Genomic DNA, 23,476 nt, shown 5'->3' on the forward strand with positions numbered 1-23,476 from the left:
ACAGGATACTAATAGATTAGGAGTCCAGTACAAGCGAAGCATCAGTGATGAGCCACCATCTTGGAGTTTTTGCTGCATCTTGCATTTGAATAAAATAGGTTACTTAAGAGGTATCTGTGTTCCTCCTCTTTGTCAGCACTCTCCATCTCTCCATATCACAATACTCCCTTTTGTAACAGGCTACCATAACCATTTAAAAAGATAAGCAGAAAGCATCATTGGACGCGACTTGACCCTGTTGAAGTGCTATCGCTTACCATCAATATGAACAGCACTGGGAGTTCTGAAGAGATCTTGGAAAAATTCCAAATGCCCTCTCCTCCATGTCTGCAAGTTTTCCAGCCATTAGTTTTACATTCGCAAAAATATTTTCACAAGTGATTATGCACAGACTACTGCCTCATGAAAGAAATAATGGTCACCAAGCTGCAATCCACAAACATGATTGTCAGGAGCTTTGAACATGATACCAGTTTACAGAAGAATGAAACGCAGGGAGAAAATATAGGAGATCTGTGAAGAGTTCTGACTGGGCTATTCTGTGGCTATTACGATTCTCATGCATGGTTCCTTCTGGACGTAGCTGATCACCCTAGAGATGAGGTAAAAAGGCATTCGCAAATGTCCTATACCAACTCATCAAAATGCATCTCCCTTCATCCCAAATTGCAAATGCAAGCTTTTGAAGTACCAACAAAGGAAAGAACTACAACACAGTAGTTCACCAGCAGTGTAGCTTCCATTCATGGCAGTCCTCATTAGATCGGATGAGAGTATTTGCTCAATCACTGCTCACTCCTGTCACCTGTTATGCAGACAGTGCTCCAGGCAGCCTAATGTTATTCAGATGATAGAGAACTTAGTGCCCACCACTTGTTACCTTCATCATTAATAATTGGCCATTGATTTGGTGCACTGTTCACAAACAAAGTGAGTTTCTTGGATTGAAAAAGACTAAAAGTGGTGTACATGGGATCCAGCTTTTACAGAAATTCTGCCTGCCTTTCTTCTCTTATTTGTGGCTTGCTGAACTCAGTTTTGTCAATGCATACAATATATATATATATATATATATATATATATATATATATATATATATAACCTACTGGCGTCTCGCCAGTAGGTATATATAGTTAGGATTTTTTGTCTATGGGACTTTTGAAAATTCTATGTCTAATAACTTTGGCGTTTGTGGACATAATCGGAAAATGGCACATTTTGTTTCTGAGCAGCCCCTGAAAATTTGGGGGGGTTTCGTCAAGGGGGGGCCGAGAAAAAAGGGGGGTCCCAAAACGCGTTTTTCCCATGTTAATTTCCATAGGGCCTTTGGCCTCACTTTTAGCTCGAACGGCTGAATGGATTTGCACGAAACTTGGCAAAATTGTAGGGACTGTTAGCCCGATGTGCCTTTGCTAGGTCTCAATATATGTGCTCCAGTGGATTTTGAGAAATTAACGTTCAAAACAAGATATATATCTGTAACAGCGCTCCGGGCTGCGCTCCGGTCCGCTTACTTTTCGCGAAACGGAACTTTGCGATGCGAAGCTGATTGGCTCCCCGGTGTCTGTCAACATTCTAAACAGTCCGGAGCGGCCGCCATCTTATCTCTCGGTAGGATCGAGAGAGAAGAAGAAGTGAAAAACGAAGGGGGAATTTAATGAAAGGGGGCAAGGTATACCCCTCTTGACCCCCTAGGAATGTTGTTGGGGTTATTAAAGGGTCCCGTGGCGAAAATAAAAAAAAAATGATTTTTCACGGTAGAAGCGCTTCCCGAGCCGCGAACTGGGCCGCAAACTGGTAGCGAAACGGGAATGCGCCATTTTGTGCTTCGTTTTAATTAAATTACTAGGTATAAGGGGGTGCGGGAGACGTATCCTAATCCCTTATGTTTTCTGAGGGTGGCTGAGGAGGCTCATATATGTTGATACATGTCTTCCAGCGGCTGTGCGTGAGCTTTTTTTTTTTTTTGCTGCGTGACGTCTGTTAACGTTCGATTCGATGGAAATCAGGAAGTGTTGACCGCCAATTTGTCAGTGCGAAAAGTCAGCGATATTCATGCATTATCGAGCAAATGCTCTTAGCCATGTTATCCACCTCCCATTGGATAACATGGCTAAGAACTGCTCAGGGCAGGCGTTAGCTTTTGGAGATATTCTCGCTTAGAGCGAATATCTCCAAAAGTTGGTAATAGGAGATAGCGATGTTAGGGACTGTTTCCAGTCGCTAACATCTTGGCACGCCCACTTTGCATGTCATTAGTGATAAATATCACTGACATGCAAAGCGGGGCCCAAGATGGTCGCTATCTCCTTTTAGCTGTCACTAACTGGTGTTAGCGACAGCTTGGTAATAGGGAGATAATTTTATCTCCGCTTTCTTGGCTTTTAAAGCCAAAAAAGCGGAGATAAACCCCCTTGATAATATGCCCCACGATTCCTCGGGGGTTTCAGCTGACAAGGCTTGGTATTGTGTTACGTGGTAATTCTTCCAGGAAACGTCAGAGGGTCGATGCAGGGGTTCTAGAAGGGGTGATATACCATTTAAGCCTCATGAACAAGCGCATGGTCTTTTAAAGATCTGTGAAGTACTCGGGGCGGCGGTGTGTGTGTGTCCTCTTTCAGGAGCGGGCGGGGGGGGGGGGGGGTACTGCCAGCAACTTGCCAGGCCAGGCAGTGTTCAACACTTGCATCACCCTTTCTCTGCCTGCTATTGCGCTCCATGCTTCGGAAAGGTAAGAAAAAGAACGTGCATTTGAGTTTGAAATGTCCGATCCTGTAGCAGTACACTTGCAAAGCCCACACATGACAATAACCCGATTCAAGGCCCCATTCACCCGATTTTTAAAAAATATATAGCACTCCAACAAAGTAGGATTATAAAACTTTATTAACTTTTAAATATAACGAACGGAACAAAAACTGTAAAAACATTTAAACATTTTTGACAAAAAAAAGCAACAATGGTCAGAAGCTGTCTTTTGTGCGATTAGTCCCAAGGCAGCACAACGTGCTGAGTTCTGGACGGCACCCGGGTGATGTCACCTGGGTGCCGCACTGGTTTTTGGGATCCTACAATGCAGCTCAGAAAAATAGCGTGGGGCGTCCCGGGTGGTGCGGGGGGAGGCCTCGTCAGTAGCGGTCTGTTGTGCGAATAGTCCCAAGGCAGCAGAACGCGCTGAGATGTGGATGGCACCCAGGTGATGTCCAGTAAACTGCCGCACTGGTTTTGGTATCCTACAATGCTGCTCCGAAAATTGGCGTGGTGCGGCCCGGGGGGGGGCGTGGGGGAGGCGGCGTGAACGGGCCTCCCCAGGTGGCGGCCATCCAGCTGAGTTGCGCCCGCTCTTGCGGCTACAGCGTCTCGCTCACCATGTAGTTGAGTTGCTCCCACTCTTGCAGTGCAGCGATAGGCGGCTGCCACAGGACTCTTAAAATGGCGGCCGGCTCTTCGGTTTTGGGCCTGGTCCACTAAAATGGCCTGGGACACCTTGGAACTCGGACGCTTGCCTGCTAGGGCTTGGGCTCCATTCTCGAAAGCGTCCCCTCAGCCGTGAAGATTCTACAAAAGTCTTGGGGGCCCTCGACTCCTGCAGGCTTCCGGTGGGGAGCGGCTGCCATGATTGCTCGCGGAATGACCACGACGGAGCCACGAGATGGTGGTGCTCTCATGCTGACGCCAGCTTCAGTCTGAAACATCCAGAAACAAGGTGGGGCTTTCATCGTTTGGGAAAAAAAATGTTCTAAACCAATGAAAAGTGTTATTTTTAGGTCATATGACCAAGCCTTCCATCTTTAGGAAACCAAAAGTAAAATGAACCAATGAAAAGTTTTATAAACAAGTCACATGACCTGTTATGCGGCATAGGGCTACAAAAAGCGTAGAAAATCCGTTGGCACGTGAGGCGGCGTCAGTAGCGGACCGATGTGCGAATAGGCCGAAGGCAGCACAACGCGCCGAGATCCGGATGGCACCGAGTTAGTGTCCAGCAAGTTGCTGCACTGGTGTGGCTATCCTACAATGCCGCGCCGAAAATCGGCGTGGGGCGCCCCACTGGCCTGTGAGGTCGCGTCAGTCAGTGGGGGCTGTGCGTCTCCCCCAAGATGGAGGCTCATCGGCTGCAGTGGGGCGCCCCTTATCTTTTCACTCGCCGTCCAACTGAGTTGCGTCCGCACTTGCGGCTACAGTAGGCCGAAGGCAGCACAACGCGCCGAGATCCGGATGGCACCGAGGTGGTGTCCAGCAAATTGCCGCACTGGTGTGGTCATCCTACAATGCTGCGCCGAAAGACGGCGTGTCCAGCTGAGTTGCGGTCACTCTTGCGGTACAGTGAGTCGAACGCGCAGAGATCCGGATGGCACCGAGGTGGTGTCCAGCAAATTGCCGCACTGGTGTGGCCATCCTACAATGCTGCGCCGAAAGACGGCGTGTCCAGCTGAGTTCCGGTCACTCTTGCGGTACAGTGACTCGGACGAGCCGAGATCCGGATGGCACCGAGGTGGTGTCCAGCAAGTTGCCGCACTGGTGTGGCCATCCTACAATGCTGCGCCGAAAGTCGGCGTGGGGTGCCCCGTTGGTTTATGAGGTGATGTCAGTAGTGGACCGATGTGTGAATAGGTCGGAACCAGCACAAGGCGCCCTGCACTGTTGAGCCTTTTTCAATGCCTGTTTTTTGTTGTTTCCCCTCCATCAAAAACAAAAAAAATATATAAAACTGTGCAAAAATACAAAAAAAATCAAAAAATGTTTAGAAAAGCAGTGCTTGTAAGACTGTCTGAAGCTTATTTGCACCTGCTGCAGCTTCACTATTGCCCTGGTGTGGCCAAAGATCGCCCATGACATAAGCGGCCGGCTCCCGAGGTCCGGCTGAACTTTTTTCCTTTTCCTTTCTGCTTCTTGTCCCACAATCCGTTTCACCTGAAGACACGGCCAGGTCCCTGAATGTGTGCAGGGGGACGCTATTGATTGAATGAAAATGGCGGCTTGCCACAAAGCTGACTCAAGCGTTGCTGTTGATGCTATACAGACAAAAATTGGTTTTCAGTTTGTACATTCTTCAGGATTTTTTTTTCCATCCAAGGCTGATTGAGAGTTTGTAGAAAAATGGCTTCAGATTTTCCACATATTACTCTTCAACATTCTTCCTAAATGTAACAATGTGAGACTCACTAGGAGAACGGCTGTTTATCTTTCCTTTCAAAATGCTGCCAACAATATTTTCTGAATGGAAGACACCATCTTGTAGCATAAAGGGCCGAAAGGGGTTCTGGTCTGGCCAATGGTTGGTGGAGACATTTTGACTATATCTTGGACCTGCCCGGCCTCGCCCAAAATGGCGCCGGTATAAATGGGACTCGTAACTCCTTGTTGTGTACTGGTTGAACAACCTTGATATCACGAGATATGAATGCAGTTTTGATGCTCATGGCGGGCGGGGACGAGAATTGATTGAATATTTCGACATCCCTATTGATATTAAGTTCTGATGTGTTATTGATTACTGTACTATTGAAAGTTCGAATTAACGTCACCCATGGTACTTGCACGCAAATGTATATCTAGATAACTTTTTTGTAAGTGGCCCTGTCGTATTTTAATTACAAAATGTACGTCCACCGATTCCGCAACTGTTAGACACCTTAGTTCTTGCAACCTAATGGCTCGCTCGTTACGTTCCTCTATAATGTAAATGTCTCCTCATCATATACGATTTTAGTTTGCTCCGTGGCCGGCCCACGTGGTTATAGGCCCGTATTTGTATACTGACATTTTCACAATAAAGGTTTTTAAAACAAAACATGGTAGTAGTATTTACATTGGTAAAGTTTTTACTTTTAGTCACTGTTTTCGAATCAGTAAAAGGCAAGTGAAATAAAGCAGTCCAATTACATGACGGATAAAAGGTATAATATGTAGGAACGCAGTAAAGATAAATGGTCAAGGGCAGTTGTGTTTTCCACTCCTGCAACATAAAGTGATCGATAAGAATCTGATAATCAGGCGTATCGGCGACTAAGACAGCAGGCCGAGTCTCTTTTACTCAACGGCTCCGTCATGGAACGAAGAAACGCCCTTTTTCTCGAAAAAGGAATATATTTTACTTGCAGGACAGTTGTAAATTTTCCGGGAAAGTACATTAGCCTGGAATATTATAACATATATGTTTTAAAAAAAAAAGTTCGAAATCAATAAAAAGCGTATTTTTTAGGTCATATGACCAAGCTTTTCATTATTAAAATAACAAAAGTAAAATGAACCAATAAAAAGTTTTATTAACAAGTCACATGACCTGTTATGCTTACGTTACGCGCTGCGCGCCGCGCGCCGGATCACTTCCGGGTGCGCTAACGCGGCGTGTCATATAACGCATTACGCGACAACGTAGGTCAAGAATATAGTCAAAATGTCTCCACCAACCAGCGTTCGGAACACAACCCCTTTCAGCAGTCCAAAAAGTTCTGTAAAATGACAACAGAGGGGACAGGCAACAAGAACCATCAGTCAAAGAGGGGAGGGCAAGTTCTTCTCTACCGGGTCATGTTGGGGCGCTACCGGAACTGATCGAATTGGTAGTCTACAGTGTTTCTGGATGTTTCAGACTAAAGCTGGCGTCAGCATGAGAGCACTACCATCTCGTAGGTCCGTCGTGGCCATTCCACGAGCAAACATGGCAGCCGCTCCCCACCAGAAGCCTGCGGGAGTCGGGGGCCCCCAAGACTTTTGTAGAATCTTCACGGCTGAGGGGACGCTTTCGAGAATGGGACCCAAGCCCTATCAGGGAAGCGTCCGAGTTCCAAGGTGTCCCAGGGCCATTTTAGTGGACCACGTCCAAATCTGAAGAGCCGGCCGCCATTTTGAGAGTCCTGTGGCAGTCGCTTATCGTTGCATCGCAAGAGCGGGAGCAACTCAACTACATGGTGAGCGAGACGCTGTAGTCGCAAGAGCGGGCGGTAAACAGCTGAATGGCGGAAGAGGCACAGTGTAGCAAAAGCGGGCGGAATGGCAACTAAAACGGTAAAGGGGCGCCCCACTACAGCGTGTCTTCAGGTCAAACGGATTGTGGGACAAGGTCCAGAATAGAAGAGTCATCAAAAGGCAAAAAGTTCCGCCGGACCCCGAGAGCCGGCCGCCTATGTCGGGGGCGATCTCAGGCTAAACCGGTGCTATAAGACTTGGGGAGGGGGTCGGAGCCAAGCGTCTTCTCAGAGTCCGTGCCATCACACCGCCCCTCGGGGGCCTCCGTCAAGCGGTTTAGGGAGGTACCATATCACATTGTTTTCAAATGCAGTCAGGTCCACAAACGACACTCACTTACTTTGAGAATAGTGAAGCTGCAGTAGGTGGAAATAAGCTTCAGACAGTGTTACAAGCGCTGCTCAGAACTCTGAACTATGGCACCCAACATCCAGAACTTATGCCATTTGAGAATGACAGTGACATTGAAGCAACTCAGGGACCAAAACCATTAACGTACTTTCACGTATGAAAATCTTACTTGGGGAGGGGGCAGGAGCGAAGCGCCCCCTCCCAGTCCGCGCCACCACACCGTATGTTGAAAATCTGAAGCCATCGTTCTACAAACTCAACCAACCTTGGATGGAAAAATCTAGAAAAATGTACAAACTGAAAACCAGTTTTGGTCTGCATAGCATCAGTAGCAACGCTTGCTATCAGAGTGCATGAGTTTCATGCTCGATCGATTGAGCTAGCCGGATCGGGCAATAAAAAGTATAAAATAGTTATGTAAATAGTTATTTAATAAAATGTTTTACCCTGTTTCTTTGCTGGTGTGTTGTATATATTTTTTATATTTGCATAGGGTTTGTCGTTTTTTTTGGGCGGGGTGGGTGACGGAGCCGAGCTGTCTTGCAGCCCTCATGGTGTGGAGCTCAGTTCATGTCACTATTTTCGTATTTCTCATGAAGGGTTGTTCCTAATATTTCTATTTTAGCGAGGTCAAAAAGAGATCCAATTAGTGGCCTACTGATTTTGCTCGATTAATTTTATTTTTTTACACGATTTTTCACGATTTTTCACTATCTGCAAAGACTAAACAGAGTATTGCGACTTTGTGCTTGTTTGTAAATAGAGAATGAACCAAAGAGAATCAATTGTAAAACAGTAAATGCTTGGATAACAATCAATCAAATGGAGAGACAAGCAGGCACGACGGATTACAACGGGGGTAAAGGCCTGCGTTAACTACTCTTCACTAGCTGCAAAGAGAGAGTACTACTAAGAGAAAAGAGGGGAGGGGGGCAGCGTTCAAAGCACATCAGCGTGCATAAACACGAAAAAGTTTTTACCCATCACGTACTTGACATTTTACAGCTTTTGATATTTGCTATTAAAAAACCAATGAAATTCACTGAAAAAACCATAGGTTATAGGCCATATATAGTTAGGAATTTGCATTTACAAAACCTTGAAAATGCACTGAAAAAACCATTGGTTATAGACCATATATAGTTAGGGATTATCCTTTTCAAAACCTTATTTTACTCACACAAAACCATTGAAATTTCATATATAGTTAGTTCCACTAACTATATATCGCGCACCCGCAATCCACTGCTGATGATGTCACATATTACATCATTCATGACATGGTTAGTGACATCACTGATGACATCACTGATGACATCTCAAATGACATCACTGATGACATCTCAAATGACATCACTGATAAAATCACTGATAACATCTCATTTGACATGACTGATCACATCACTGATGATATCATTCATGTGATAATACCATGAACCTCTTCAGACTCTAATATAACCTTAGATACAATCAGTGTAAACAGACAGTCACAGACTGTCACTCATCCATGGAGTTACTCACACACCTAGTCAGTTATGCAAAAAATCAATCACACCTCCATTTTCTCAACTATACAGTTATACACACCTTACTTATTCAAACATATACTAACACATATTTACTTTACTCTCTTATACAATCCCTGATACATGTTCACAATGATCCATACAGCCACTCACACATTCACTGGCTCTTATGCACAGTTATTTATATATGTCAACTCTCACATGTACTGTGTTTTACATATGTACTTACTTTGACATGTAGCACTGAGATATCCATTCACTCACTAATACACTCATGCACAGTCAACCGCCCATACAGCTGTTTCCACATGCACTTTTGAACCCATACATATAGTGAATCAACTACTCACACATCTATGTACAGAGTCACACACCTCCCAGCCACCCATACACACACACTCAGTTTCCCATACAAATACTTGGACAACCAATGAATAACCCATACAGTTACTCATATAGCTACTGATCAACATATGCAGCAGTTTGTAGAACAACAGATATAATGATGCACAAATTAAAACAGTTTAGTCACTAACCCATGCACTCAGTGAGACACATTTAATCACTCACTCATACAGTCAATCATGCACCTACTAAATCCTTCATCCAGACAATTATACATCCACTCATTCTTCAATATGTAAGACATATTTTAACTTTACAGAAACATACAGTCACTGGATGTTGTCATCAGTGATGTCATCAGTGATGTCATTTGAGATGTCATCAGTGATGTCATCAGTGATGTCACTAACCATGTCATGAATGATGTAATATGTGACATCATTAGCAGTGGATTGCGGGTGCGCGATATATAGTTAGTGGAACTAACTATATATGAAATTTCAATGGTTTTGTGTGAGTACAATAAGGTTTTGAAAAGGCTAATCCCTAACTATATATGGTCTATAACCAATGGTTTTTTCAGTGAATATATATATATATATATATATATATATATATATATATATATATATATATATATATATATATATATATATATATATATATATATATTTTTTTTTTTTCCAAAGCAGCGCAGCACACCTCACTTCAAAAACAATGGCAGCCGCACGCCTTTCCTTTTCTCTGCGTGGCTAGCCCAACTCCACTCCCTCAACACCGTATGCTCTTCTAAACAGTGCAGCATGCTGCACTTTATCTTCAATAATGGCAGCCAAGCCTGTTTTCTTCTGCGCGGCGTGCCATGCTGCTCAAAACAAAACCCATACAATATTGAAAAAACAAAGTTGAGCGAGCCGCGCAGGCAAAAGAAAGGTGCGCAGCTCGCCCAACCTCCTTCTCTCCCTTTCTCACGCCATGCAGCAAGGGTGAAAGTGTACTCTCCAGGCTGCTGGCAGACGGTCATATTTCTATTTTTAAAATGGCAGACAAAAGCATGCCTATGCTATTAGCACACATGCCCACTAAGCCGGCTGCAAGTCACTCACAGATAGATGCTGGCGGGACGCGTCGCATTGCGGATTGAATCTCTCTCCAGTAAAGGATTTAAGTAAATCATTTTACATACACCCCATTGCTTTCATTGCTTTGTTTGTTGAACTGTAGTCTGCTTCATTCCAAGATGGCATCCTTGCGAGCCTCACTGTGGAATGTCAGTCCTATTTTTTTTGCGACAGAGCTTCGGTTTGGAATGCCAATAAAGGATTTTACTGATGTTTTGGCCCGGTTCACAGCCTTCGTGCATTCATCTACTGTCCTGAATGCATGTACCGGATGCAGGTGAGGATACTTAGCTAATCAAGTTTAATTACTGTGTGTCATTTTCCCCACAATTGCCACCACATAATCCACTTCTCCCCAAAACATATAAGTTAACAAGCATTTGCAATTCAATAGGTCTCGCGTTACTGAAGGTTTGGGCGTTTGCAAAGCCAATAGCTCAAACTTTCAGTAATACGAGACCTATTGCATTTCAAATGCTTGTTTTTTATTCTAACTTATCAACCAAAACATTATAATATTTAAACCTTTAACAATACTCACCATGTTCGGTCACAGATGTTGGCGGAGTTTTCAACATATGTTGTGCAATATCAATGAAGACCTGGAACAGCTCTCCCCTCCCGAGAAGGTAAAAATCTTTAATGATCTTAAAACGAAAAAAATCAAACACATCCTAGGTGATTAAATTGATTCACTTTGGAGAAATTTATAAAACTACAGCAACAGGAAAAGTTGGAGCACAGGGTACAGTGCAAATAAATCACCAACTGTGACACATGCTCTCCTGGTTCCTCTTAGGTTTCTACCTTTTTATCAAATAATACATATTCCTGTATCAGCATACGCATTACTACTCTAAAAGGCAATGCCATGGGAAACACAAAACATATTTTACAGAAGATATACTCAGAAAACCATATTCATTTTTACCTTCCCTTACATGAAATAAAATTTTAGATAGTCAGATGTACCCTGTAGGTGAAGAAGAGATAGAACAGCAGAGAGAACAGCAGAATGGTTCACCTTGCAACCAATTAAAAAATATGAATCTCAGCCTCCTGCTATTCCACCACTCCTCCTAAGAGGATACTCGTGGGCATGTTGCTGAGCACCGATTAGGACCTCCTATCTTGCAGCCTCGACCCCATAATAAAACATTCAACACTTTGTCATGCATACCTACTAAAAATTAAACTGTTTAAAAAATGGCGAAATCAAAAATGCTAGGACAGCAGAGTTTAGGCAGACCCAGTTTTTTTGGTTCTCCTGTACCGAGTAAAAAGTTATTCAATATATTAATATTTTCAACAAAGTGTTGTTTTTGTCTTAAGACAAATACAAGAGTCCCTTTTCCTTAATACGGAAGGAGAAAATCTCTACAGGTCTTGAATGAATAGTAAATTGAAGTCCAGTAGGGTTTAACCTGGAGTCTCACAGTAGATCAACAAATTTACAGCTATATGATATCTAAACCTAAACACATTCTCAACATTATGCAGTAAATCGCAATAAGGGCAGGAGAGCAAGGAAAATAGATTTATATTTCTTATTTTATTTATCCCACTTTTTCTTTATATATTATTAAATCACATTTATAAAAACATCATCATATTTATTAAAAAAATATAATACATAATTAAACAATTCATGTTCTAGGAAGAAAATGTTGTCGACGCGACGTTTCGGTGAGTGAAATCATCTCCTTCAAGACACTATTTTCATTTTAAAAACAATCTAAAATGGTTTATCGATTTGGCTGTATTCAATCAGCTTGAAAAGTTGTTGCAGAATGATCAACTTAGTTTCTTAAGAAGTTGTTCTTAAATTAAAACTTCATCGGTATCTAGTCATTTAGGCTGGTGTTTTCCAGATTTGCTTTCTCTTTCTATGATATGGGGTATCGCTACCTCTAAGTACCTTGGATTTTGAATTTCCAGTATATCTTGTCATAAGGTAAGTACTGTCGCTCTACTTCCTCTTCCTTTGGTAGAAAAACCTACAACTATATATAAATGTCTAGATGTTACCAGGACGGCCAGGTCACCCTTAGTCTCACTTGGGGGTCAAGTGTCTTAAAATACAATTGTTCTTCAGAGTTGTTGATGCTTGAGTTCCTTTCATCAACTTGTCAAGCAATCCTGCTTGGGAGCTCTTCAATGACCGTCCTGTTCAGTATTCCGGTTGTTACCAGGTTCCGGTTGTTTTCGTCTTATCCAGTAGAAATTTTATTGGGAATGGGGGCTCTGCTGTTGTGGATTCAAAGGATGTGAAAATTGCTTTCTTGCATGGCCTCCACCCTGGGAAGGATTTAATAATCTGCTACACTTAATTCATATACCACTCTGTTATCTCAGTCTTGCAGCCTCTACTTAAAATCGCCTAGCTTTATTAGGTAGGAAATGCAAAGTGAATAATGTGCCAGTAAATCTAGTGAAGAATCAACAACTGGACCACTGCTTCCCAGTATGAACCCTCGTTGAGGGTAAGCAGGTACAACAGACAAGGGCCACTTTCAGGTGCTGCATGAATACAGGATATCAACTAAATTCCAACTTCCCACCATGGCTGTGACGTAAGCAGAGATTTCAGCCACTACCCTGATGGGTTAGAAGGAGAAGAATACCAGAGAAACCTGTTTATGGGCAAGTGAAAATATGAACGATGTGAAGAACTTAAAGAGATTTAAAGGATGGAATATATTTGGATTTCATACATTGATATGTAGTGACATTCGTTTTTGCCATCTTTTCATCAAACTGGTGAAGAATATGCAATGAACAGGATGGAATATTTTAGATACCAGCTAGTTTGCTATTAACTTGTAAAGTATGTGAAAGTGGGTAAGGCATTACCAGACAGCTTGATGACCGACACCTGGTTTGGTCGAAGTGGACAATGGCTGTCTCATGGACTTATATCACTATGCTGAACAATTTAAATGAGACTCTGAACAAGTTAAGGGTGAACTGTATATAATACTCTTCGCCATAATCCAAATTTACATATTTGGTAGCTTCCCCACTGCAACAGCAGAGACAGTGAACAAGAGGGCACTATCTACTACCACATACTCCGACAATGCCTGATAATTCAGGTGTTATGGGATGCAACTAAGCAGTTTCTAATACATACGTAATATTGGGAACTTCCTTTGTCCTATGGGCCAAATCAATCATTGTAGGAATATGGTGTGACCATTACTTGTCTAGTTGACACAAATCATTAGTCAAGCTAGCACTAGTGGTGCCACACATCCATGTGGCACAGATCGTGCCAAATGTGGACACATAACAGCAGGGAATACACTAAGAACCTTCACAGGATATAGGCAGAGTAAAAGTAAATCCAAAGTTTGACCATATGGGCGTATGTATAACAATGGAATGATGGCAGGCGATTGACACAAAGTGAATTCGGTGTTCTTATATCTTTGTTGGAATAGTTTGGCCTCTGCTAGGCAGGGAATGTCATTTGCATGGTAAACAGGCTTGTTCCCCTGCCCTGAAAGCCCGTGTATCTGGTATGCTGATGTTTTATGTTTGGCTCTGGTGTCATTACTCTAGGGTGTACTCAGAGGCCTAGGCCTATCATTGTTAAAGGGAGGTCATAGAGTATGTCCTGTGATCTGTAGGGGCCTCCCAAGTGTGGCCTCATTTAAGAACAAGGACTACTGTCCCAGTCACTGGGTTAAGTATATAGAAAGGCAGATGCAGCACACCATGTTTTAAGGACCAGTTGGTGGGACTGGATCATTGGAATGAAGGCCTTCTGGCCCACTCGTATAAACTCATGCCTTGATTCACATGCCCAGTCCCATGAACCAACATCCCAAATGCATAGTTAGCATATTGGTGGGTGTGGCCTTTGTGGTACTTGCATGGTGAGTGCAAGTGAGCAAGAAAAATAAAGGGGAAGTAACATCTATTTGAGATGCCCCTGGTCTGGACTTGCATAAGAGGAAGGGTGAGGACTGTGCTTTCACACTGCTCTCATTCATGTAGCTGGAGGGAGGAGGCCTAGATAGGGAAGACGGGACTCCTTTAGTTAGCCTACGAGGCCTTTCGGGCATCAGGGAGCAGCCTATCAGTCTTCCTAGACACTGCAATTTTGTGGATGGTAGGGGTGAGGAGTGGGACTGCAGACTCTGTTGTGAAAGAGCGGAAACCTTTAGGTGAGGCCTGCAATTATGTCTTTCTCTGATTACTCCTTTAGTTGGATTGATGACAAGCAGGTGTAGAAACTTCACACTTCATTCTGCTTATGCTAGGTTAGTGGAGACTCAATCTACACACAGGTTGTGTCTAGAGAACATCCTGGAAGGAAACTTGTAAGAAGAACCACCTCAAACTTGCAGCACTACCAAGTCCTAATAGCAAGACCCAAAGAGGTGAGGTGACATCAGAAGTCTGAATCGCTTGCTGGAGAAACACTGTACATGTCCTGAATCGTCTAGAAGCCTGAATGCCTACTGAGGCAGAGACGGAGCCAGCTTACCTTGTAGGAGGAAAGACTATTCAGGAAGGAACAGGTCCAGAGTGCCCCCAGTAGTTGTGGGGCATGCAGAAGAAGCAGACTCCTGACGAGCAATCTAAAGGAACCCAGGTGTCAAGGAGCACACCCCCTGTGCCCAATCTCACAACATTTCCAGACAGGAACCTTGACAACATGATTGCTGAAGTCCATTAAGGGTTTTGATTGCATGTTACTAACTGGCCTGTGCAGGGCTGCCTCTGCTAATTCTGCAACCACCCTATCTGGGGCTGCATCTGCCGAATCTGTAACCGGCCCATGAGGGGATTCACCTACCAAGTGTCAGAAGCCCTGTCGGGGACTAACACAGGCCCATTTGGCCCCAGAGTGGGCTTTAACTGCTCATTGCTGGGGCCCTGAAACACTACTCACAATGGTCCAGACTTCGGACTATGACCTTCAAACTACCTCCAAGACGTCAAGCAGGCCTCTGACGGAAACAGCCCTGTGCCATGGCCAAAAGAACTCCACAAAAGCCAACCAGTGTGCCTCATTTTTTGCACACCTCCAAAGCAGCAGGCGACCTGAAAGCGACCCAAGTGGACTGACTCATCCTGGGGGGAGGAAATGGGAGGACTCTGCACCCAGAGACACTAAGAAACAAACTTGTTTTGATTATTGTGTGTGGCATTGAGAACATTTTTTAAATTAAACTACTTTTTTTCTTGCAAAGATAAGTACTGGGATCGGCGTTCACTTTATTGGGCCGGTTGGTTGAATGATGAGATCTGAGCTTGAGCATCACAACATTACTGGCCTTAGAAGTCTGTGACTGCTCACCCTAGCTACTCTCCCAGTTAAGTTCACAAAGGGTTGTACTTGGCCCAATATGCAGAGCCATAATAGGAGGGGCCCAGGACATCTGAAGCAAACAACCTCAACCCCGATGGCTGAAGCCCACTAGCCCCTGCTTGAACCATGTCCTCCCCGAACAGAGCCTGACAATTGGTAGCATTGGGGAGATCTATAAATGCAGATCCAAGGTTCTTCAACAAAATAATACATACAAATTCTATCTAATATTACCTGCACAGTAAATGGAAGATGCAAGTGAGAGTAAACTTTGAGACAGTGCTCTGCTCTACATGCCTGCTTGCTACTCATATATTGTAATGTAAATAACTAAGAAAGGCAGCCGGGTCAAGGAAAGTTCTCTCTTTTTAACATCTTGCTATTCTGCACATAGGACACCTTAACCTAAACAGTAATGTCATTGCACTTTTTAAAACTCATTTAAATGTATTTACCTTTGGAAGTAGAATGCAACTTGCTTTGTCATTTTTTTTATGTCCACTTCTTGATTATTATACTGTGAAAACGGTTTTAGAAATTCAACTACTTAAATGGTTTTAAAGATGCAAAGGTTTTAATTACCCATGCAAATAAAATAAACTTGAAACTTGTATCAGAATAGTCAAGGGAGCTCTGTTTAGATAGGGGGCTCCCAGAAATAGACATGGAGTGTTTTTTTATATTAAGAATCAGCTGGAGAAACTGGTTGGTAGAGAGGAAACTGATGGATTCAGATGAACGAACCATGACTGGAACTTAGGGAGGGAGTTCTGTGGTGTCAGGCACACGACTATCCCAACCACTTCCTTTCAAGGTAACACTGGCACCAACTCCAGGAGTTATTAACTTATGATGGGGAAAGTCTAGACACTAAACTTGTAGATGGCTCTCCAGAAGGCTAAGGTGCAGGCTCAGGAGCCTGAGAGGGAGAAGTTGAAATCAGTTTGCCAGGAACATGCATAAAGGAGTCAAGAGAGACGGGGGAACATGCCTGTGAGGAAAGAAAAATTCAGCGAAGGAGAAGGAGAGGGGCCGGGTACCAAAGGGTAGAGGAAAGGCACGAAACGGAGAGCAAACAGGATAGAGAGAGAGAGAGAGAGAGAGAGAGAATATAGCTTTAGAGAAAAAGAAGCTCATGACAGCAGAGAAAGCTACATCTGGAAAAAACAATCCAACTTCTAAAGCTACAAGAGTACCTGAAAATGTTCCAGAAAGCATATGTATGCAGAAGGCAAAGATAATTTGAAAAGGGTTGTGAGCTTGAAGATTGCTTGTAGGTTGCAGGCTTTTAAAGTATGTGCCAAAGGCACCCACTTTAATGAGTCGCTTGCCCATAGAAAATAAAGCAGTCATAGTGAAAATGCCCGTGGCTGAACAAATGCACTTTCAGGGAATAGAAAAAGCAATTTTTCAGTGTGTGGGCTGAAGCCAGCTCATTTGAAAAAAAAGTAAATCTTGGTTGTTTTGCATTCCAAAAGGCATCAAGACGAGGTAGCTCTGATGAGCATGACTGCAAAAGCAGTAGCTAAGGCACTCCTATGAATCTTTTCTAGGGTTGAATTTCCGAAGCCAGCAATTTCCAACTTTGTTTCATCTTACAGGTGAGAGACCTGTGAGCAAGCTGGTAGAACTTAACCCCTTCTCCACAGCATACCACTCAGAAACAATTTAGTTAGTGGAGAGGTTCAACAAGACCCTTAAGGCAAGGCTGGGCACGCTACCTAAGGAGAAAGAAAGATCTTCTTTTACCATGTCGCTTATTTGCGCTACAGAAAAAGTTACCAAAAGACAGCTGGATTTAGTCCCTTTGACTATTTTTAGGGCGCCCAGTGTGTGGCACAGGCACATTATCAGAGAACAGTGGGAAGGAACTTATTAGTCACCAGAAAGGATATGGTGGACTATGTAACAAGGCGCAATACACGGGTCAGGCAAAGTCAAATCTTCAGGCAAGCTAAAAGCTGATGAAGGAGTGGTAGAACTAGAAATTGACATTGAATTGGTACCAGGAGGTTTGGAAGTGTTGATGCAGTAGCCCATCTGTCCCAGAGCTTTGGAGAATAAGTGTTGTGGGTCATACAAGGTAGTGCTGAATGTTTCTGAAGTTAACTATTTGCTGTACACAGCTACCACAAGGGAATCTCGGAGGGTGGCCTTAGATAAAGGAATTGGAGCATTGTTGGCTCAAATAGATGACAAGGTTATAGAGTGTTGGGTAGACTCTATCAATCACAGGCTATATTACCTGGAGAACAGAACTGCATGGCCACTGAGAAAGAATGCTTTGTCATCGTGAGTGTTTTTAAAAGGTTCAGCCATATCTGTTTAGTACTAAGTTTGAGGTACAGACAGATCACAAACCACTCAAGTGGTTGATGGCAATGAAGAATGAGAATCCCAAGTTACTGAGAAGGCCAATCTCATTTGAAAGTCTAGATTGCCTAGTGGAGCACAAAGTCAGAATTAATCATGGGAATGCAAATGAACCTTCTTGCCAGATACGCTGATGCAACAACTGGATATCTCCTGCAATGGAGTAAATATCCAGATACACCAATCTGGGAAAAGCATCTTTTGAGATTGGAATATCCCTGCTTGGTAAATGGGTATGTTACCCTTGACTGAGTGCCTGACTGTGTATATCTGCTATCCTGACTTTTAATTTTGGCCCTGCCATCACACTAATCTAGAGTATGTACAGAGATGTATCCCTTTCCCTGACTATGAGAGGTGCTGGGCTTGTCTTGTAACCTGGAGGGGCACACCAAGCGTGCCTTTGATGGAGCAAGGTAAAGAACAACATTTTGTTCAAACTTGCGAAGTTAATCTCTCCTAACAAAAGTAATCAATCTAATAAGCTTGTGGTGAAATTATTAATCAACTTAGTTCAAAAGATACATTCATGAAACACACGCGGGACTAATGTGCTTTTGTTGCAAACGCAAAGAAAAATTAATAAATTAACCTGGTCTATTGTCTTTGTCAATATTAAATGCAGCAGTTTAATTTAATGGCATGTGCTTATTTTATGTGCTTATGTTATGTCTTTTTGTGATAAAAGCTCATGGAGTTCCTGTCAATCGAAAAGGACAAGTAAATATAATGCTTTGCCAGGTAACATAATTAACAGGGTTAACTAGCAGAGGGGGAGGGTAACATAATGGGTCTCAATTCTTTATTTAATTGATGTCTTGTGTTTGTTTAATAATAGTTTCCGAAGTGAGGCCTAAAAGTTGGTGCAGAAATATGGCCGAAAGAGCTGCTGACACGAAAGCTTGTCCAGAGTGATTTCTTGCACATGCGCAGCTGTGAAGAATTTTGCTGCAAAGTAGTTATGAAATAAAGAGCGATTCCTTTGACGTGTTGATCGTGTTCACGGAGGCCAGCCAAGGACAGCAATTTGATATGACTGCCAAGGTTAGGAATCAACGTCCTAGGCTCGAATAAAGTATAATTCTTGAGGAAATCGAGGATGTGGAAATGAAATACAATGGGCCTTATATGAAGCCTGGATTTTGGTCAAGAGTCGAATGACCTAATGAATTTTGTCGTGGACTGACACGGGACAGCCAAGGAAAAGCTTGGATTCCTATAAAAGAATGTAAAATGTAGAAAGTTTAGCTAGAGAGAAAGGTATAAATTATGACACCATGAGCAGGGAAAAAACTCTTACTTTCCAATTCCTGAGTGGTGTGTCATGCTGATGGACCTTTGGCGCATGTAAGGACAGGAGACTTTTAATGATTTATTCTTTTCTAGGTAAAGTGAGATTGAGACAGGGAAAATAGATTCAGGGAATGGAAACCGTTATTTTGGTAATACTTCAAGTTTCTGAGCTTGCTTTGAAATGTCAGTTCTAATTTAATTTCTTTATTTAAATGCTGCTTTCTTATTTGCTTATGAAATAAAAATTCTGAAACGTAAAATTCTCTTTCTTTATGAAAATAAAGTAAATAAAATTAGATTTGATGTGACAAGCTGGTCTTGTTTATTCATGGTCTAGTTTCCATTAGTTGATCCATCAACCATAGTGCTTTGATTTTTAGCTAAAAATTGATTTTAAATCATGATAATGAAGAATAAACTGCAGTTGTACATATTAGTGTCAATATTATGTGAATAGATTATAAATCAAATCACTTGATTCAGTTGCTCAAAAATTGTCTCATTGGTGTTATGGGCCTGTATATGTGTTTAAAGGTGTATGGTGAGTATTGAGGTGATAAATAGTATTTGTGAGACAGTTTTTCAATCGGAGCGCTGGATCACCTTCAATTGAGAGCAAGGACTACTGTCCCCCCTCACTGGGTTCATCATATAGAGCAGCATACAGAATCAGGATCAGTGATGTAGACAGACCGTATCTGGATGAGGGGGAAGCCAATGGCACACATGTGTAAAGTTCTACATCTATGCACTTACACCGTTTCTTGCACTAACATCCTACGTGGGTGCTCAAAATGCTGGTGGGTGTGGCATGTTTGGTACATGCCTGGTCTGTGAATGAGTCAGAATAATGAAGACTAGTGGAATCAAGTTTCGATGACCCTGGCTTAACCTGCCCTTGCACAGATGGTGGGCAAGGACTGGGCTTCCAGAAAGATTAAATGTATTTCTCACATTCCTATAGCTAGAGGGAGGGGACCTAGACACTGTAGTGAGGAGATGGGACTCCTTTAAATATCCTAGGAGGCTGCTCTTGGTTAGGATTTATATCCCTTGAGGCAGAGGTGCATACTGTGAAGGAATTTCTGCGCCCATGGCTTAACACAGTGGGCCAAGTCTTCCTTTCTGAGTGACAGGCCCAGGTTTGCCACCCTCAGCAGTCACCGAATGAGACAAGGCAACGATGCATGCACACTCCTGTTTTCATCACAATTGGACATGTCCAACCTGGAGATACACTACACACAGGGTCCATGAGTTATGTATTCAGTCTAATGCAAAATACTAGATATCACATTCTTTTTCATAACAATCAAGCATACATTTCAAGCTGCAGTAATAAATCTGCAGGAACTCTCGTAACCCCACACAGAAAACATACGTTTCCAATAGGGTCCACACTATAGTCATGCACTCTACCACCCAGGCAAAAGGGTTCTGTATTACCCCATATTAAACTGGAGAACCGTGTATGCAAGTTTCGGCTTGTACCAAATCATAAAACACTGACTGCAACCCAGGAACTGTCTTGCACGACACGGAATAAAGCACAGATTCAATCAAGCTTCGTCTTGCACCTAGTTCAAATAGGTTCTACACAGCACTACCGAAACACACCACTGGAAGCTGCATGGTATGCCAATACAAAGACCAATACGTGCAACATGTTATTCTACAATCTAATGTTATATTAAAACTGACATGCAAGGTATGGACTGAGAGGTGCAATGCTTAAAAAGCCTGAGTAGGGAATTGCAAAATAACTAGTAAAGTTTGCATTTTGATGTTTTCTGAACTTAAGAGTAGATATGCAACTACTGCCACATGAAGTCGAACTTGATGGACATTAACTTATCTCTCAAACGTAACTATGTAACTAAACATGAGTAATAATGTAACTTTGCAGTCAGTGAACAATTTGAGAAATAAAGAAGGAATAACAATTTTTCAATTGTTCTAATTCACCCGGTTTTAAAAGTTGAGTCCCTTTCAAGGAAAGAAAAGGGAACTGTAAAACAGAATAGAAGACAATTTACAAATAAAGTTGGAGAATTACGGGCAGTGATCTCTGCCTTCGCCTGGATATAGTTTTCCAACTTTCTGAAATTTACAAACGTTCACAAAAATATTCCTGGAAAACTTCGTCTGATGCAGGTTTCCAGGCAGACTTCTGAAAATGTTATGTGACAAACCTATCAGGATCCTTAAAGGAGAACTGCACATGGCGGGAAACGGATGCCCTGTACAAACACTAAGCCTGGGTGGAGTTCTGCTACGCGGAAGTCCACGAAGTGCAAAATAAACTCCGCAAGCGGAGGAGTGCGTTGGATAAATACTGTTCACGGTGACTTCCAGTGCCAGGTGCTTGCCTGCACTGTGCAATTATCGCAAACTGCACCATGCACAGCAGTTCAAGTAGGTTTTTATTCGAGCTGGAGCTTTCTCAATGCAAAAGTACAGCTTTTCAATGCATGCAGTCTCGAGCATACGTGACCTCTCGCAATGAGAAATCTGACCGCCTGCGTTGAAAAACTTCGCTGTGAGGTGGATTTTCCTGGCTCGTGCCCGCCAACTCGACGTTGACAAACACGAGTGAGGAAAATAACTCCACTCCGCGGTTTTTTCGGAACTCTGCGAGGTCCGCTTAACACAGTGTGTGGAATTCTCCACAAACTCCACAAGCGGAGCGGAGTTTAACACCCTGACTTAGCAAACACATGTTTTTGTGTTCTACCCTGTCAGGAAAAGTAAATCCCTGTGTAGAAACCCATTCCCAACCAACTACAGGAGTGATTTAATCCCCTTCCCACCTCAGAAAGGGACTTACTACAGACCTAACCTGGAGTAAAATTCTGACCCTTTCCAGGGTAGAAAGGATAATAAGAAGAGTTTGTGAATGCCCACAAACGTACATTTGTCAATGTGGAAAAACTTCCATGCCAATTATGCCTTGGAACATTGGTTTTCCTTCCACCCGAGTCATATTTATCAGAGCAGGGTACTCAGAACTCGTTGCAGAAATGTCCGCACATATACATGGGTTTATACCTACCAGGAATCCTCTTCTGAATTCTTGTTGAGCGAAAAACAGGTAAATACCGTTGTAAGCGCTCGATTTTACATTTGTTAATCATAGTTCACTTAGAAGGTGGTGATTTTTTTTTTTTTAAGTAGTCATTTTTGCCTGACAGCAGTTTGTCTTCTGAAGATTTACATGTTACATTTATATGTGTAATGTAGACCTTGCTTTTACTACAACAGGAGGTCAAACATAGTGGACACAGTGTGACCGGTTGTGCAGCTTGTCAAGGAGGCAGCAACATACAGTAAGCTATCCTCCAAGAATTAGGAGAAGGAAGCACCTAGTAATACAGTAGGACAAACAACAGACTGTACAACAATTTAAATCATTACAAATTTGAAAAACTTCCATACTAACCTTTAATTGCCCCAGCAAGTCAGATTCTTCCACCATAAGCTTCCAAAGATGCTATAGAGAAGAATTCAAACAAAAGGCTGTATTACAGGAATGCATAGAACACCAGGTCAAACTCCAGTACTGACTGTTGACTCGAAATACCATTAATAAAATGAAATCTAGTTTAAATACTTTCCTACTTAATGCACTATATGAGCTATGGGGTAGCTATCAATGGGTGGCGTATGTGCCGTGGCGCCAGGGCTCCGGTGTCCATTGCACACCAGTTGATGCCATTTTTTGCTACCACACCATGACAATGGGGGCATTTCCGTTTCCTGCATTGAGGCCTACAGCATCCTTGTCACACCACAGATGAGTTACGAAATATATTCCTAAATGTCATTCTTTAACCAATTCAAATTCCTATGAAAATAGTCAGGATGGAAGATGGCTTATCTGGAAAAGTGTAAGTTATTATATACCATCTTTGACACCTTTTCAACACACACATGCATTGTACCCCAAACCCTAGCTTCTGTCACAGATAAATGTGTTACTTTTCTAATGCTATTTTTTTTATTTTGTCTTAAAGTGGATGATATGATTATTAAAAATCAAATGTTTCTCTTTTTAGTAAACGAGCCCAAAACTTTGGATGACAACTACTGGCTGCCTTGTTTTGCCATATTCAGCTAAGCTTCACACACATTTCCTTGATAAACTGCAATGCACCTTTACACCGTCTTCCTCT

General features: G+C 42.7%; 1 protein-coding gene across 2 annotated transcripts in view; it reads right to left on the bottom strand.

The window, feature by feature from the left end:
• TUBGCP4 (tubulin gamma complex component 4) overlaps positions 1-23,476 on the bottom strand; it is a 378,854-nt gene that overhangs the window by 135,369 nt on the left and 220,009 nt on the right. For both annotated transcript variants that reach the window (XM_086958209.1, XM_086958210.1), the window contains exons 10-11: positions 22,744-22,794; positions 10,857-10,962 (exon numbers count right to left, since the gene is read on the bottom strand). In XM_086958209.1, coding sequence (XP_086814335.1) covers positions 10,857-10,962; positions 22,744-22,794 — 157 coding nt within the window. The remainder of the gene's footprint in view (positions 1-10,856; positions 10,963-22,743; positions 22,795-23,476) is intronic.

This window comes from Lissotriton vulgaris, chromosome 2_1, assembly GCF_964263255.1.
Source record: "Lissotriton vulgaris chromosome 2_1, aLisVul1.2, whole genome shotgun sequence".
In the NCBI taxonomy this organism is placed as follows: domain Eukaryota; kingdom Metazoa; phylum Chordata; class Amphibia; order Caudata; family Salamandridae; genus Lissotriton; species Lissotriton vulgaris.